The sequence below is a fragment of the Haliotis cracherodii genome, unplaced genomic scaffold, assembly GCF_022045235.1.
Source record: "Haliotis cracherodii isolate W230 unplaced genomic scaffold, xgHalCrac1.p SCAF_9, whole genome shotgun sequence".
In the NCBI taxonomy this organism is placed as follows: Eukaryota; Metazoa; Mollusca; class Gastropoda; order Lepetellida; family Haliotidae; genus Haliotis; species Haliotis cracherodii.
This window is the reverse complement of record NW_027266343.1, coordinates 44,461,342-44,474,729: the sequence shown is the minus strand read 5'-3', so window position 1 is coordinate 44,474,729 and position 13,388 is coordinate 44,461,342. Positions and strand designations below refer to the sequence as shown.

The 13,388-nt window shown below is 37.1% G+C and overlaps 1 protein-coding gene across 3 annotated transcripts in view; it reads left to right on the top strand.

Annotated features, from left to right (window-relative positions):
* The window catches only part of LOC139452102 (equilibrative nucleoside transporter 1-like), a 40,021-nt gene extending 27,438 nt beyond the window's left edge, over positions 1-12,583 (top strand). For all 3 annotated transcript variants that reach the window (XM_071233421.1, XM_071233420.1, XM_071233422.1), the window contains exons 11-15: positions 4,764-4,880; positions 6,439-6,541; positions 7,380-7,465; positions 8,726-8,925; positions 11,009-12,583. In XM_071233421.1, coding sequence (XP_071089522.1) covers positions 4,764-4,880; positions 6,439-6,541; positions 7,380-7,465; positions 8,726-8,925; positions 11,009-11,129 — 627 coding nt within the window. In that variant the 3' untranslated portion in view covers positions 11,130-12,583. The remainder of the gene's footprint in view (positions 1-4,763; positions 4,881-6,438; positions 6,542-7,379; positions 7,466-8,725; positions 8,926-11,008) is intronic.
* Positions 12,584-13,388: the final 805 nt, after the last annotated feature.

The window sequence follows — 13,388 nt, the reverse complement described above, 5'->3', positions numbered from 1 at the left end:
CAGCCTAGTGGTTAAAGCGTTCGCTCGTCACGCCGAAGACCCGGGTTCGATTCCCGACATGGGTACAATGTGTGAAGCCCATTTCTGGTTTCCCCCCGCCATGATATTGCTTGAATATTTCTAAAAGCGGCGTAAAACTATACTCACTCACTATTTGCTGGTCCTGTCTTGTGCCTCTCCTATGATGGCTGATCAAAAGTAGCAAGGGATATTGAAACAGTTGCAATTGTCTGCTTATTTCAATCATAAGTATGTACCTTTATGTCCTTGACACTTTGAAATTGAATCGCAAAATATCGTGATGATTGATTAACGAAGATAGCTGCATGTGTGCTAATACTTATAAGGTGAAAATACGACTGTGAGCGACTATATTTAGCAGTGTGTGCAGAGTACCTACATAAACAGCACAAACTGAGAGAAAAACATGTGCAGATGTTGTATTTAATGTGTTATTGTCCAAGGTCACTGCGAAGTATAACCGCTCACAGTCACCTGACTGTAAATTCTTACCCGGATTGTTACCACGTGATCAAAACTCAATGACGATGTTTAGTGCTAAAAAGAATTGACATTTCTTGAAAAGCTCACTTTGCAATTTTTGACATTACTTTAAGAAGTATTCTTTGTTGACGGAATGGCTTGTTTTCCCTATATATGTATCAGCAAACATGCAGCTGTCTTCATTAATTAATCATCCCAATATTTTGTGATTCTATTTCAATTGGAAGGACTATGTAATTGTTTCTGTCCTAATGTAATGTAATTGCATATTGACTGAAAACCCATGTGAGTTGTAGTCACATAGCTCATTATTCATTATCATTCAGCATGTATGGAAATTGCTTTGCTGAATGCATTAAATGTTTTTCCTAATGCTGAAATTTTACGCCAAAATTGTCATTAATATGATGTGCACATGTGTTTACAGGAATACACATGAAAGCCCAGTCATTAAAATTATGAAAATGAATTATTGCCTGTAATATTAGATGGCAACAGAACTGCAACTGTTGCAGGTGTCAGTGTACATTTAAGCATCATCCAACATGCTATACAGGTTATTACATTGCGCTACTGAAAGTAAGGACCCTCTAATTTGCTTTAGGTATTCTCTGCAGACTGTTTATCTTCAGTCAGAAGGCAAGCCAACAAATGGGCAGAATAAGCTGACACAGTATAATTAACATGTTCAGCTATTGGCGTTGTTATCCCTGATACTTTGTGTAACTTCTGGGTATATTTTGTTTTCTTTTTCCAATTTTTATTTAAAATAAGTGCAATTAAATAATATAATGCAACTTAATGAACAAATTATGATGATGAAATAAAGTACAAAGGTGGTCATGACAATCTATCATTTTGGTCTATTAATGAGTATAATGGTTCTGCTTTTACCCTTGTTCACCTCTCTGAGTGCCCATTATTGTTTCTTATTAAAGTGTATTATGTGAAATACCTTTTGGAAGATACCCAACATGCTTGATGACCATGCACCTGTGCTCCAGAATTTGTTGATCCATTGAGTACTGTTCTCATTCACATTGGGTATTGATACTTTCTTTGGGTATTTAATATATTTTTAGTCCCTTGGGCTCAATATTAGGTATTGAAAAACCAAAAAAATAAGCCTTTAAGAACATGTAAAAGTACATTTGCTGTTTTGTTCCCCGAAGTGTGTAAAATGTCTTCCTGAGGCAAGGGAGTTAACTTACTATATAAGCATGATAAGTCCTGTTTCCACCCTTGCCAAACTAGGCTGGAATTCTGGAGTTACATTTTGGCTTTGTCTATGCATAGTCTAATTAAAGTCGCGTAACGAACTAGACACCCAGTTCGTAAACAACTTGGTTATCAACATGCAGATTTTGGTCGACTGCAGGCTTTGCAAAGCATGTGTACTATACACTGGGTGTCGACAGATATTTTGGAAATCATTTCATGTTTTTAATCAAGGTGCTCAAGTGATTTGATGTACTTCGAGGAAGAAGACCCATTTATCACATATAGTTCTTGATTAGCGATCAGATCGTCTTGAATGGACTCCGTCATTTTGTTTGAAGCAACAGCAAGTGATATGAGAGACTGAATCTGATTTTTCAATAGGAAGGACATTAAAGTGACATAAATCGTAATAGCCACTAGTTGCTCTCTGATCGAGCCCAGAAATTCCAGCCTAGATCGGCAAGGGTTGAAACTTGACTTTTACTGTCAAATAATGCCTTTGCCTTGGGAAGATGTGTGAAGCACTTCATTTAGCTTACATCAGCCATATACATGTCAAAGTTACAAAATGATCAGAGTGATAAATACTGATAATGCTTTTGTTGCTTATTTGATGCCTGTGAGCTTCTTTATTTGTGATGCCTGCATTCAATCAGTACCGTCAGTAAAAACAGTGAAGAAATACTGGCTGAATAGGCTATACTGGCTAATAACAAACGTTTTAACAAAACTGTTCAGGTTTTGAAACATTTTTCATGAGTAACTGTATGCAAGCAACTTTACATTAATTAGGTAATGGTGGTTTCTTTTGCATATTTTCCACAAATACACAGCTAATATGGAGATGATGGGATTATAATTTGTGTTGTCTATGATGATGAAGAATTACTCTTGTTTTCTCTTTGTAGTATTTCTGAAAGCCAGAACATGTTGTGTTAAGTGACATAACCATGACAACAGGCCAGGAATTTCTACTATTCCAATCTTTAGGAGTGCCCTTGGCAGGCACACTGGGAACAACATGTTATGTTAACGTTGTATTTTAACATTGCATTTACTTCAGTAAGGGGTCAGTCTAAAAGTGTTGGTCTTTCGGTTAATCCCACAAAAATAACATTGCATATATTGCTGAATGGGTCAAAAACGACCTTTGATCTTGTTTGGGTGCCATAAACAGTGACTTCATACTTGTCAGGCCACTGTCCAAGGGATAATTCCCATGGCGTTTGTTTAAGAAAAATACATCCATACATTCGTACATCCATCATTCGTTACAATACAATTGATAAAGAGAGTGAGCACTGTACAAAATATTGTCTTAATTGTCCCATTTCAAATTTCCATTTACATAATTCACAGTCCAACTTGATGTGAAACACATTGTGATAAGCAGGAGTAGAATAAGTCTTCAGCAACTCATGCTTGCTGTAAAAGGCGAGTATGCTTTTTGTAAGAGGCAACTAACAGATCGGGTGGTCAGGCTTACTGACTTGGTTGAAGCATGTCATCATATCCCAATTGTGTAGATTGATGCTCATACTGTGTGGCATTGAACAAACAAACAAACAAACAAGTCACTGGTGTCTGTTTGGCAAGAAGTTTTCTCTTTTCTTTCTCAAGGACATGGGTGACAACAATCTAGCTAATCAAAGCTGAATGATTGTGGTCCCATAATTTTCCTTGCTCAACCTGCAGTATCTCAATGGATTTAGATGGCTTCGTCCAAGTTTCTATAGGTTTCAGTGCCACCCCTTGAGATAATTTGTTAGTTCATGATTTCCAAGAAATTTACCAACAGTGATTCGTGATTCATCAGCCCAATGATTATGGATATGATTTTGCTTCACGGCAAAGTCACATTTGGTGTTGATGGTGGCTGGACATCCTCTTTGAGAACATTTGGAAACCAATGAATGGAAGTTTGATTTCTAGTCTTGATCATGAACTTGTATCAAGCAAATAACAAGTGGCAATCCCCCTTAATACAGGGACATCAACTTGTGCATTTGCCTGAGTGTAACACTGTTTCCTGCCGGTAATTTGTTATATAATCCAAATTATAGTAAATAATTAATATATTCATGCACTCATTGCTATATATATTTTTTAAGTTTCACTCGTTAGAGAGTAACTGAATACATGAAGATAACTACGCAATAAATTGAAATGAACAATGAAGTGTGGTTTATTTCACAATGAGACATTGTTCTCTCATGACGTCATTTCTGGAGATTCAAACATGCACTCGCAACTTGATCACATCGTAAATTAAACAATGTTATTTTTTAAGATGGAAGTGTCTAAAGAGTTGTTCCCCATAGATATAGGGCAATGTAGATAAGCCCAGTGGTAGAACCATCACACCCAAAGGTAGGAGAGATCTGACAATCAGTATTGGTAGAATAGGTACAAATAATCTATGTGAAAATTGTGAGAATATTTGGGAAATACCAACCAACATGGTAATGTTTTTAAAGCTTGTACATTTTGTTAACATAACATAACATTAAAAGGCATGTATGATGTTGACATGTCATATACGAAATAAACGACAAGTGGGAGTTGTTTATCGTACAATAATATACTTCAGGGAGAACAAAGCACTTGGAGCAGAACCCCAAGCATTTGTGATTAAGTATGCCCTAAAGTATTAAAAGCTGCAAACTTGAGTTTTATTGCATGAATTGGGAAAAATTTTCTTTTGGGAAGTTATGGGGCCGAATATCAGCTTCTGAGCAGGTCTAGACAAATCCTGATTGAATAATAGTTTCTGATTGAACATGTTTACTGTCTTCTGAGGTTCCTATTAATATCAGTAATCAAAATCAAGCAGAGTCCTTGGGCACCCAGGGTCCCTGCGGTTTGTTTCTTTAGTATTTAAATCTACAAATGTTAAACATTTAACATTAGGGTAAGGACCCCTTCACTTTCATTTTGCTTCTTTTTGGACACTGTTTAACCATGACAATTTGTATGTGAAGCGGGTACTTAGGTGGATGTGTATCCTGCAAGTTGAGTTCAGTGAAATTGTTTTGTAGAGATTTTACCGCCACTTCAAAATGCTGGTAAAGTTGAAGAAAGAAGCATCTCCTTCTCAAAACCAGAGTGAGTCTTGCGGTCAGACAATCCGCAGGTACTGGAGTGTGTTCAAAGAGGTATGTACCATTGTTGAGTCTTTATATACAGATACCATATTCGATGTAATAAGCACCCCGCTCTAATATGCGCCCACGGCGATATTTGCTAATATATTGACAAGTGAACAATCCCAATTAGCACCCCTTCCGATTGATCAATGTACACAAGACTTATTTATTCGAATATAATAAGCACTCATGTGTAATATGCACCCTTAATAATGGGCAATTAAATTCTGGAATAATATATCTGTCGTATATAAACATTTCAGGCTGTCTGCATAAACCATAAATTTATCTTTTAACTCTTTTTTTTTTTCACCAAAATAATATTCTAATGAGCGCCCCCTATTTCTAATTTTGAGAGTGCCCTGGGTGCTTATTACGTCGATTACGGTATTGCCATTGCTGATTTGATTGCGATAGGTGTATAGGCAATAAACTATGTAAACATTATTTTTTTGTGTTGATGAGGCATTTCCATTTTCATATATTGATGATTTGCTATAATCACACATGAATGACATTGTTCCATCTGGTTTTGTTATTGCTGTCTGCAGAGTGTCAGTGTATTGTATTGATAATACATTGAGAGCACACTCAGAGCAGCACTAGCATACATTCTCTCACCCAAACATGTTAGTAGAATCAAGCAGAAAGGGAATCAGTTGTTTGTACTGCGTGCAGCATGCACACTTTGTCATACCACTACCAGTACCGATGGACATTGGTTGTGGTGTTGAATCTCAGTTTCACCCGGTTATCATGGACATCTCAAATGTTCAACCATCAATCACCATCACTGAATGTGTAAGAATATAGACCCTGTCAACCTATGCTGGTTGTATGAGACCACTACATGGTTGGGTGGTCAGTCTCAGTTGTGTTGATTGATGCTCATGATATCAGTCACTGGATTGTTTGGTCTAGACTTGATTTAGTGCGCCCTCATAATGCTGGACTAAAACAACAAACATAATTACTTGATGGCATAGTTCAGTGCTCACACAATAAGCTGGATGAGTAGACTATTCAATGACAACACTTTGTAAGGTGACATAATACTCCTTTTTATTACCTATGAGGGTTAGTATATTGGGGTTGAGAAAAGTGGTATGTGCCCTAGGGTCATATCACATCATGAGACAACAGTGTATTGTTTCCGTCATAAGGAATACAATGTTGACATCATTCAAATCTTATTGTGACATGAGGTCAGAATGACGTCACACTAGAAACAATGTCACACATGAAATGATGTCATACCTGAAGATTGTTGATGTCATTTGACAAATTGTGGTTCAGCTGCAGTTGCGATTGCGATTGCTGACACTTAAATTCATCTCTGTAGGTAGACATCTTCTTCAGTAATAAATAGAACAGTATATTCGTTCATGTCATGCTATGTTAATGACTATCGTGTCATCAACATTGTATGACAAGAACACTCATATAATATCCTCTGAATAACATTTTATATGCTGTATGTGTTATATCGACATTTACACATTCTATTCAGTTAAATAGAAATTTGCTCCTGTGATATTTACAAGTGAATGTGATTGTGTCATTACAGATCTGGGTGTTGATATTCTGTGTGTGGTTTGTGTTCTTCGTGTCACTGATACTCTTCCCTGCCATCCAGAGCGACATTGAGAGAATCCACTTCCCAATTTCAGGTAAGTGCTCTGGACCAAAACAAACCATTGAAACCATTTCCTCCTAGGAGTGCCAGACATTTGTGAACATTTAGTCATGTTGAAAGACTAATATCTTCATAAGTTGGGTATGTAAATATGGCAGAATTGTGTAAGGCCAGGGAAAGCCCTATCTTTTAAAGTGTGTGGGCCGAAATGTATCATGCAGGATGATTATGATGGCATGATAGGGAAAATGTGAACCGGCAAAAACATAGTGAAAAGTTGTTGTTTTTAATCTGGGGATTGGTTGCTCTCTCGTTGAAACACATATTTTCATTATGTCTAAATACTATCTTATCCCCCAAGAAAACCTGCCGGCGGTGCTAAGGAGATGAAGCCAATATTACTCTAGTCTACCAACCTTTGACAGGAAGTAACCATAGTAGGGATCAGTCACATATAGCAAGGGTGTGCAGTCTTATGGAAATGAGTTCTCAGGGAGTGTATTTCTGTGCCCTGGGTTGCAGGGGGCGGAGGGGTAGCCTTGTGGTTAAAGTGTTAGCACATCATGACGAAGACCCGAATTCGATTCCCCACATGGGTACAATGTGTGAAGCCCATTTTTGGTGTTCCGCTAGGTGATATTGCTGGAATATAGCTAAAAGTGGCCCTCACTCTTGGGTGGCAGTCCAATTTGTTTGAACAATCTTGTATAAAACAAGTTCATGATTTATGGTGTAGATTTAAATGATTTGGGTTTTGAGGGGTAAATGGTTGAATGAAACATGTTCATGATGGCAGTTGTGTAGTAGACATATTTTCATCTGAATGTCTTGTGAAATCAGCCATTGTTTTAACATGTATTGCTACATTTCAGATGCCTATTTCAAGCCGATCTTCTGTTTCCTTAACTTCAACTTCTTTGCTTTGCTTGGCAACATAACAACTGAATTGGTGAAAGTGGTAAGCATCGTTGGTCATGTAAGCCGTGTTGGGTTTGCGTTTACCATGTTTACATTGTAAGCAGAGGTAGTAAAAGTGGTTCTGAGACCTATCATGTCTTTCCACAGACAACTTAATTGTCATGGATATTATGTTGCATGAGGCAACTGATGCTGTACCAACTGTGTGTTTTCTGTTGCCTCGTATATTTGGACCACCTCTGTGGCCTAGTGGGTAGAGTGTTTACCGGAGTGTGGAAGGTCTGTGGCTCAATCACCAGCTTGTTACAAGATGGGGCTTGTTGTTACAACAGCAGGCCCTTCGCATTAAGCAGACAAAAACAAGAACTGGTCGGCTTGGAGTCAGTATACTGTGTCTGAGTATGGTATCCATGTTAAACTGTGTCATGGTATCTCAGTGGGCTGGTAACTGCCTCCGTGGTCTTGTGGTAGATCATCCGCCCCGAGAGCGGAAGGTCCGGGGTTCGATCCCCGGCTGCGTCAGACCAAAAGACGTTAAAAGACGGTACTGTTGTTACCATGGTTACCCTGTCTGGTGCTCGGTATTAAGGGGCTAAAACAAGGACTGGTCGGCTCGGAGTCAGTATACTGTGTCTGAGTAGGGTATTCGTGTTAAACTGTGGCATGGTATCTCAGTTAGCTAGCACTATAAATCGGCATCAGTCCGGACTAGTACAAGCAGCAAACAAACACACACACATGCATGCACATCGCTATATAAGTGCAATAATCTTGGATGCGACATTAAACCCAATTTCACCTCACCTCACCTCATCAAGTGGGCTGGCTGTACAAAACCAGCATTAGACCTTACTAGTTCAAGCAGCCACACATACATGCAGGCATGTCGCTATATAAGTGCAATAATCTTGAACATGATGTTAAACCCTATTTCACCACACCTGACCATATATTTCCTCATGCTTGTTGTAAAAGGCAACTAAATGCTTATCAGGCATTTCCAATGGCATCCATATTTCAGTTTGTGGCAGAGCTCACAGCTGCATGGACCTATCTGGTTTAGAATGTGAGTGTATCCCTAGTCTAAGATTGATGGTCACATGCTGCCCAGACCAATCACACAGACTTTTGTCACATTGGTGCGATATGGTTAGATTAGATACAGCTCACTAAAGAATAAAGACCCTTTGCTCATGTCATACTTTAATTAATAATTGGCATCACCAGAATAATATTCCATGTTCCAAATGTTCCTGCAAATACTTGGTTTGGTATTTTATGCATATTATTTCTATTTCAGCCTGGGCCTCGGTTTGTGTGGATTCCAATCGTTATCCGTGGACTGTTCTTCATCCCATTTTATGTCCTGTGTAACTTCCGCCCAGAAGTACGCACAATCCCAGTCCTCATCAACAATGACTATGTTTACATCATTGGTGCAGCATTGATGGCATTCACCAGTGGCTACTTCAGCAGTTTGTGTATGATGTATGCACCAAAGTAAGTACTGGATCAATTGACATGCTGTGGATAAACAGTGTTTCCAGGGGTGCATTGAGGGGTGGGGTTGGGTGGTGAAGAAGAGAGCAGGGGTCCGGAAACGGTCATATGCGCCGGACATATCCGATAGGGAATCTCAAATGTCTGGTTTCAAATATTGCTTACCGGATATTTAAATTTTTCTGTCTGGACATTATAAAAAACAAACAGGGTCCAAATAATTGATGAGTGTTATCGTATCCCTTCAGCGAATTCAGGTGAAGAAACAGGTATAACAATCTTAGTCAATAAAAGTATGAAATTTGATATAAAACATCACTAGACATGATGATTTACCATATAAAAATCAAATGTACCGAGGGCATTGTTTTATATGCAGAGATTAAGATTACTGTGTGTATTTTCTTGTAAACTAAGCCGGAAATAGCAATCAGCTGTGCACATGTTTCCTCCCAATCTACCGGTGATTCAGTTAAAATGTACACAATGATACAACTTCCAAGAATTTTGATGCAATGGTCGGAAGAAATTGTATCTGAAATTATTATTTTATCAGGAATAATATAATCCAATATCGTTTTATATTAGTTGCAGCTTCCACTATATATACTTAATTTTTAAGAACCATAAGCGTAGCATTTGGTACAGATGGTATGCAGGAACGATTTTGACCAGTCACCGTAGGGACTTCCCGTGCTGTATGTATTTCAATTGAGAAAATGTTATGTTGACATTTAATAGTCAAACTGCCTCAAATATGACTTTTAGCGGGTCATGGTACGGCATTTATGATATGTATCCATTCTCTTGCAACTAAAGTTTGTTTCAAGGCGTCAATAGTGGTAATCTGACCGTGGTTGCTGTAAACAACGGTGAGTTGTGTGATCTACCGACCACTTCACATACGATTTTGCCGAAATTATTGTAAACATTATTATAATTATTGAATAAAATTTTGAATATAATGAATAAATTATATTGCAAACATTAGTCCATATAAACAAAAAGGAGGGAACACTGAACGTAACAACTTGAAATGTGTGTGAAAAGTCGTACTAAAATACGCTATATGAAGGGGGCGTGGCCTAAATGCAAATGTCCGATTGGGATTTTAAATTTTTCGGACCCCTTGAAGAGAGAGACTAGTAAATGGTAAATGGTTGACATCAAGCACCATCCACCACATAGTGACACACAAATGTCAGAATTTTAATAATATTAAAATTGTTTTTGCTTTTCAAGGCAATAAGTTGGACTTGTAGTTGAAATGAGAATAGAGATCTTTCCGGAACTCATTACCTTTTTTTTGTTTCTTTGTGAAACTTTGTATACAGATCAGGCAAGTGCTCATCTGATGCCTTTTACTATTCAAGCTTTGTTTTGTTTTTTTAGCATTTGCTTTCCTGTGAAATAACAAGTTGGACTAAGGTTCAAAATTTGCAAAGTATACCTGATAAACTACTAAATATTTACTGATGAAGGTTTGTCAGCACATCATACAACAATGTTGCAAGTCAAGGTTAAAATAGGTCCCCAGCAAACTTGTATTTAAAGGGGACTATATGGATCAGGTGGTCATGTTTAGTGACTTGGTTGAGTGTGTGACGTCGTACCCTGATAGAGTGGGATGTTGCACATATTGCAGCTTTTTGTATGAACAATCACACAATCGTACATCAATTCACAAGTTGTATAGTTTGTGTGTGCTATTTTGTTGGGGAAATATGATTTTGAGTTTTGAAAATAATACATGTAACACTGCTACTAAATGAAAAGCTCTGTGTATTAAAAGTACCATTACTAATCCACATCCTTGGAAGGTGTTGAAAGCATTTAAAGAATGGTGGGAATCGTTGGGTTAAGTTATCATTCATAATGTCAGTTGTACTCACACGCTTTGGTTTAAGCTTTTTTGATATAATGAGGTATATGACATAGTTCTTGTGATTTTAGGCACATAGTTTAAGGGTGGGGGATATCGATAACTTTGTCTTCTTGTTGGTATGTGATTTAAGTGGTACCTTGTTAATCATCATTCATACAGACTGGTTATATAAATAGAATTTCCATTTTTATTTTTCAGACAAGTAGCACCAGAAAATGCAGGCACTGCTGGCATGATGATGGCTTTCTTCTTAGTTCTTGGTATTTCCTGTGGTATCAATTCCTCCCTTGGACTTGTCAAGCTCGTTGAGATTTTCTAAATTCAGTTCCGTTGGTAATCTGCTGGGTTATGCTGTGACTCTGGGAGTCCAAGTATCCAAGTGTTTGAATACATTGAAACCGTGTTAATATGGACACTACTATTCCCAGTGAAATCATCTGGATTAACTGTTCATGGGTATGTGGTAGTGTCCCTTCAGTTGTATGTCCAACAGTCATCATTGGGAATGAGGGTTCCAAGTGGGGTGGACTAACATGGCTTCACTGTGTAAGAAACAGTTTCTTTCAGGTTTGTCTTGGCCCATTTGCACAAAGCGGTCTTGGCGCTAAGATGACCGTAACTCCCATACTTTAACATAGGCTTACGATAGTCTCAGCGCTAAGATCACTTTGTGCAAGTGGGCCCTGGAGGTTTTTTTTAACATTTGTGAGTAGACCATAAAAGCAATCTATACAGCATGCTAAGTGGCTTAGAGGAAGGCATGTCCTATAAAGTGTTCATCTCCTTGGGAAGGGAGTGAAACAAGGAGCACAGGTGATTGTTTTGCATTGGACTGAGTGGTTAGTCCTGTTTGGTATGTGAATTCAACTCGTATCATCCCAATGTATAACATTCCTCAATGTTATCATTTATGTCATATTGGATGCTACACAATTTACCAATGAAGTAAGACCTTTGTTTTCATCTTTGTCTTTTGTTTTGAGAGTTGATAGCAATTAATGACATATTTTCTTACATTTGAAGTTAATAAGAAACAGAAGTGTACTGGAATAGAATGATTTGAAAACTCAATACCCATTACTTCAAATTTCTCAATATTGTTAAGGCATTTAGCACATTCATGAAGAGAAGACAGCAGGCTAACCAGAAGAAGCTATAATCTTTTGTTGCCATTCACAATCACTGTAACAACAGAGGTTATGTCCTTGAAGGAAAGAAGAAAGTGAAGTGTACATGTATGTGAATAACTGATCCAGGTTATGGTGACATGCCTCGATAGTTAGTTCTGTCGTTCATGTATCCAATAAATAGAATTTATAAGGTCCACCTTTGTCAGTGCCAGTACCAGTACCAGTTCTATATAAACTCTTGTAAAAAAAACATGCATGTCACATGGGTGTGTTTATATGTATTTGTATAATTGTTAAAATATGATTGAATCCCAGAAATATGTTGAATACTTTTTGCATGTTATTTTTTTTTTAATAAATTATTCATTCTCTGTTCTTGTTAACATGGTTAAGGTAATCTTCCTGACATGCCACTTGTTTCTATCTGGTGACAAGTATGAATATAACGACGCCTTGCAGTACAGTAGACTGTAACATGAATAACTTTTTGTGTTTGGGTTGTTGGAGGCAGTGGCAGCATTTGTCATTCACAGCAGGGCCATTTGGACACTAAGTAGACATATTTCTTCAATTCCAACAGGATGTGTCAGATTCTCAAATTTATGGTGATTGGAAATAAGAAGATGTATCAATAATATGTTAGTACTGCCACCTGCATTAGTTAAATGAGATGTGTGAATGTTATATAAGTCTATACACTCATGTTTGAAAACTTTTTAAACTGTTTTTATAAATACAATTCTAATTAGATTTCATTTGGCATTAGTGAACATATATTTTGAATGTCTTATGTTAGAGTGTTATGAAGACTGACATAGGTCTTGGAATTTTTCACATGGATTGTTAATAATTGAAGTTGTTTATGCTGTTGTGTGTCATAAGTGTTTGTTGACCTTTTTAATGGAGAAATGGTTAAGTTATTTTTAACAAATTCTTTTTGTTTTTGTGTGGATAGAACACACACAATTGAATATTTTCAAAATCTTATTACTAGTCCAAAATCGGAACAGCTTTAATGCACTTCTGAAGTAAATAGCAAACTCTGTATTTTCACAAAAATATGCTCTCTTACATATATATATATTCATATATCTCAAATATATTATATACATGTAGCACATTCTTGACAGATTTCACATGGTGATACCAGAATAGATTTCACTGGATTGAAAACATGTGAGAATGTTTTTACAACTGTAACACATCACATTATTATTTAGTGATAGAACCACTCTTTATGACATCAAATGTGGCTAAATTAATATAAAAGTGACCTTTATGTTTCATCAACATTTAGTTTCAATATTAGTTATTTTAATGCCATGACACAAACTAAGATTTGAATGAAATTAGTCTGTGCCCAAAACATGTTACCATTCGACTGTTAATGGGTTTCACCTCATATTTTGTCTGTTATTTTCTTGTTCCTTGTGTATATCTTTTCTTGA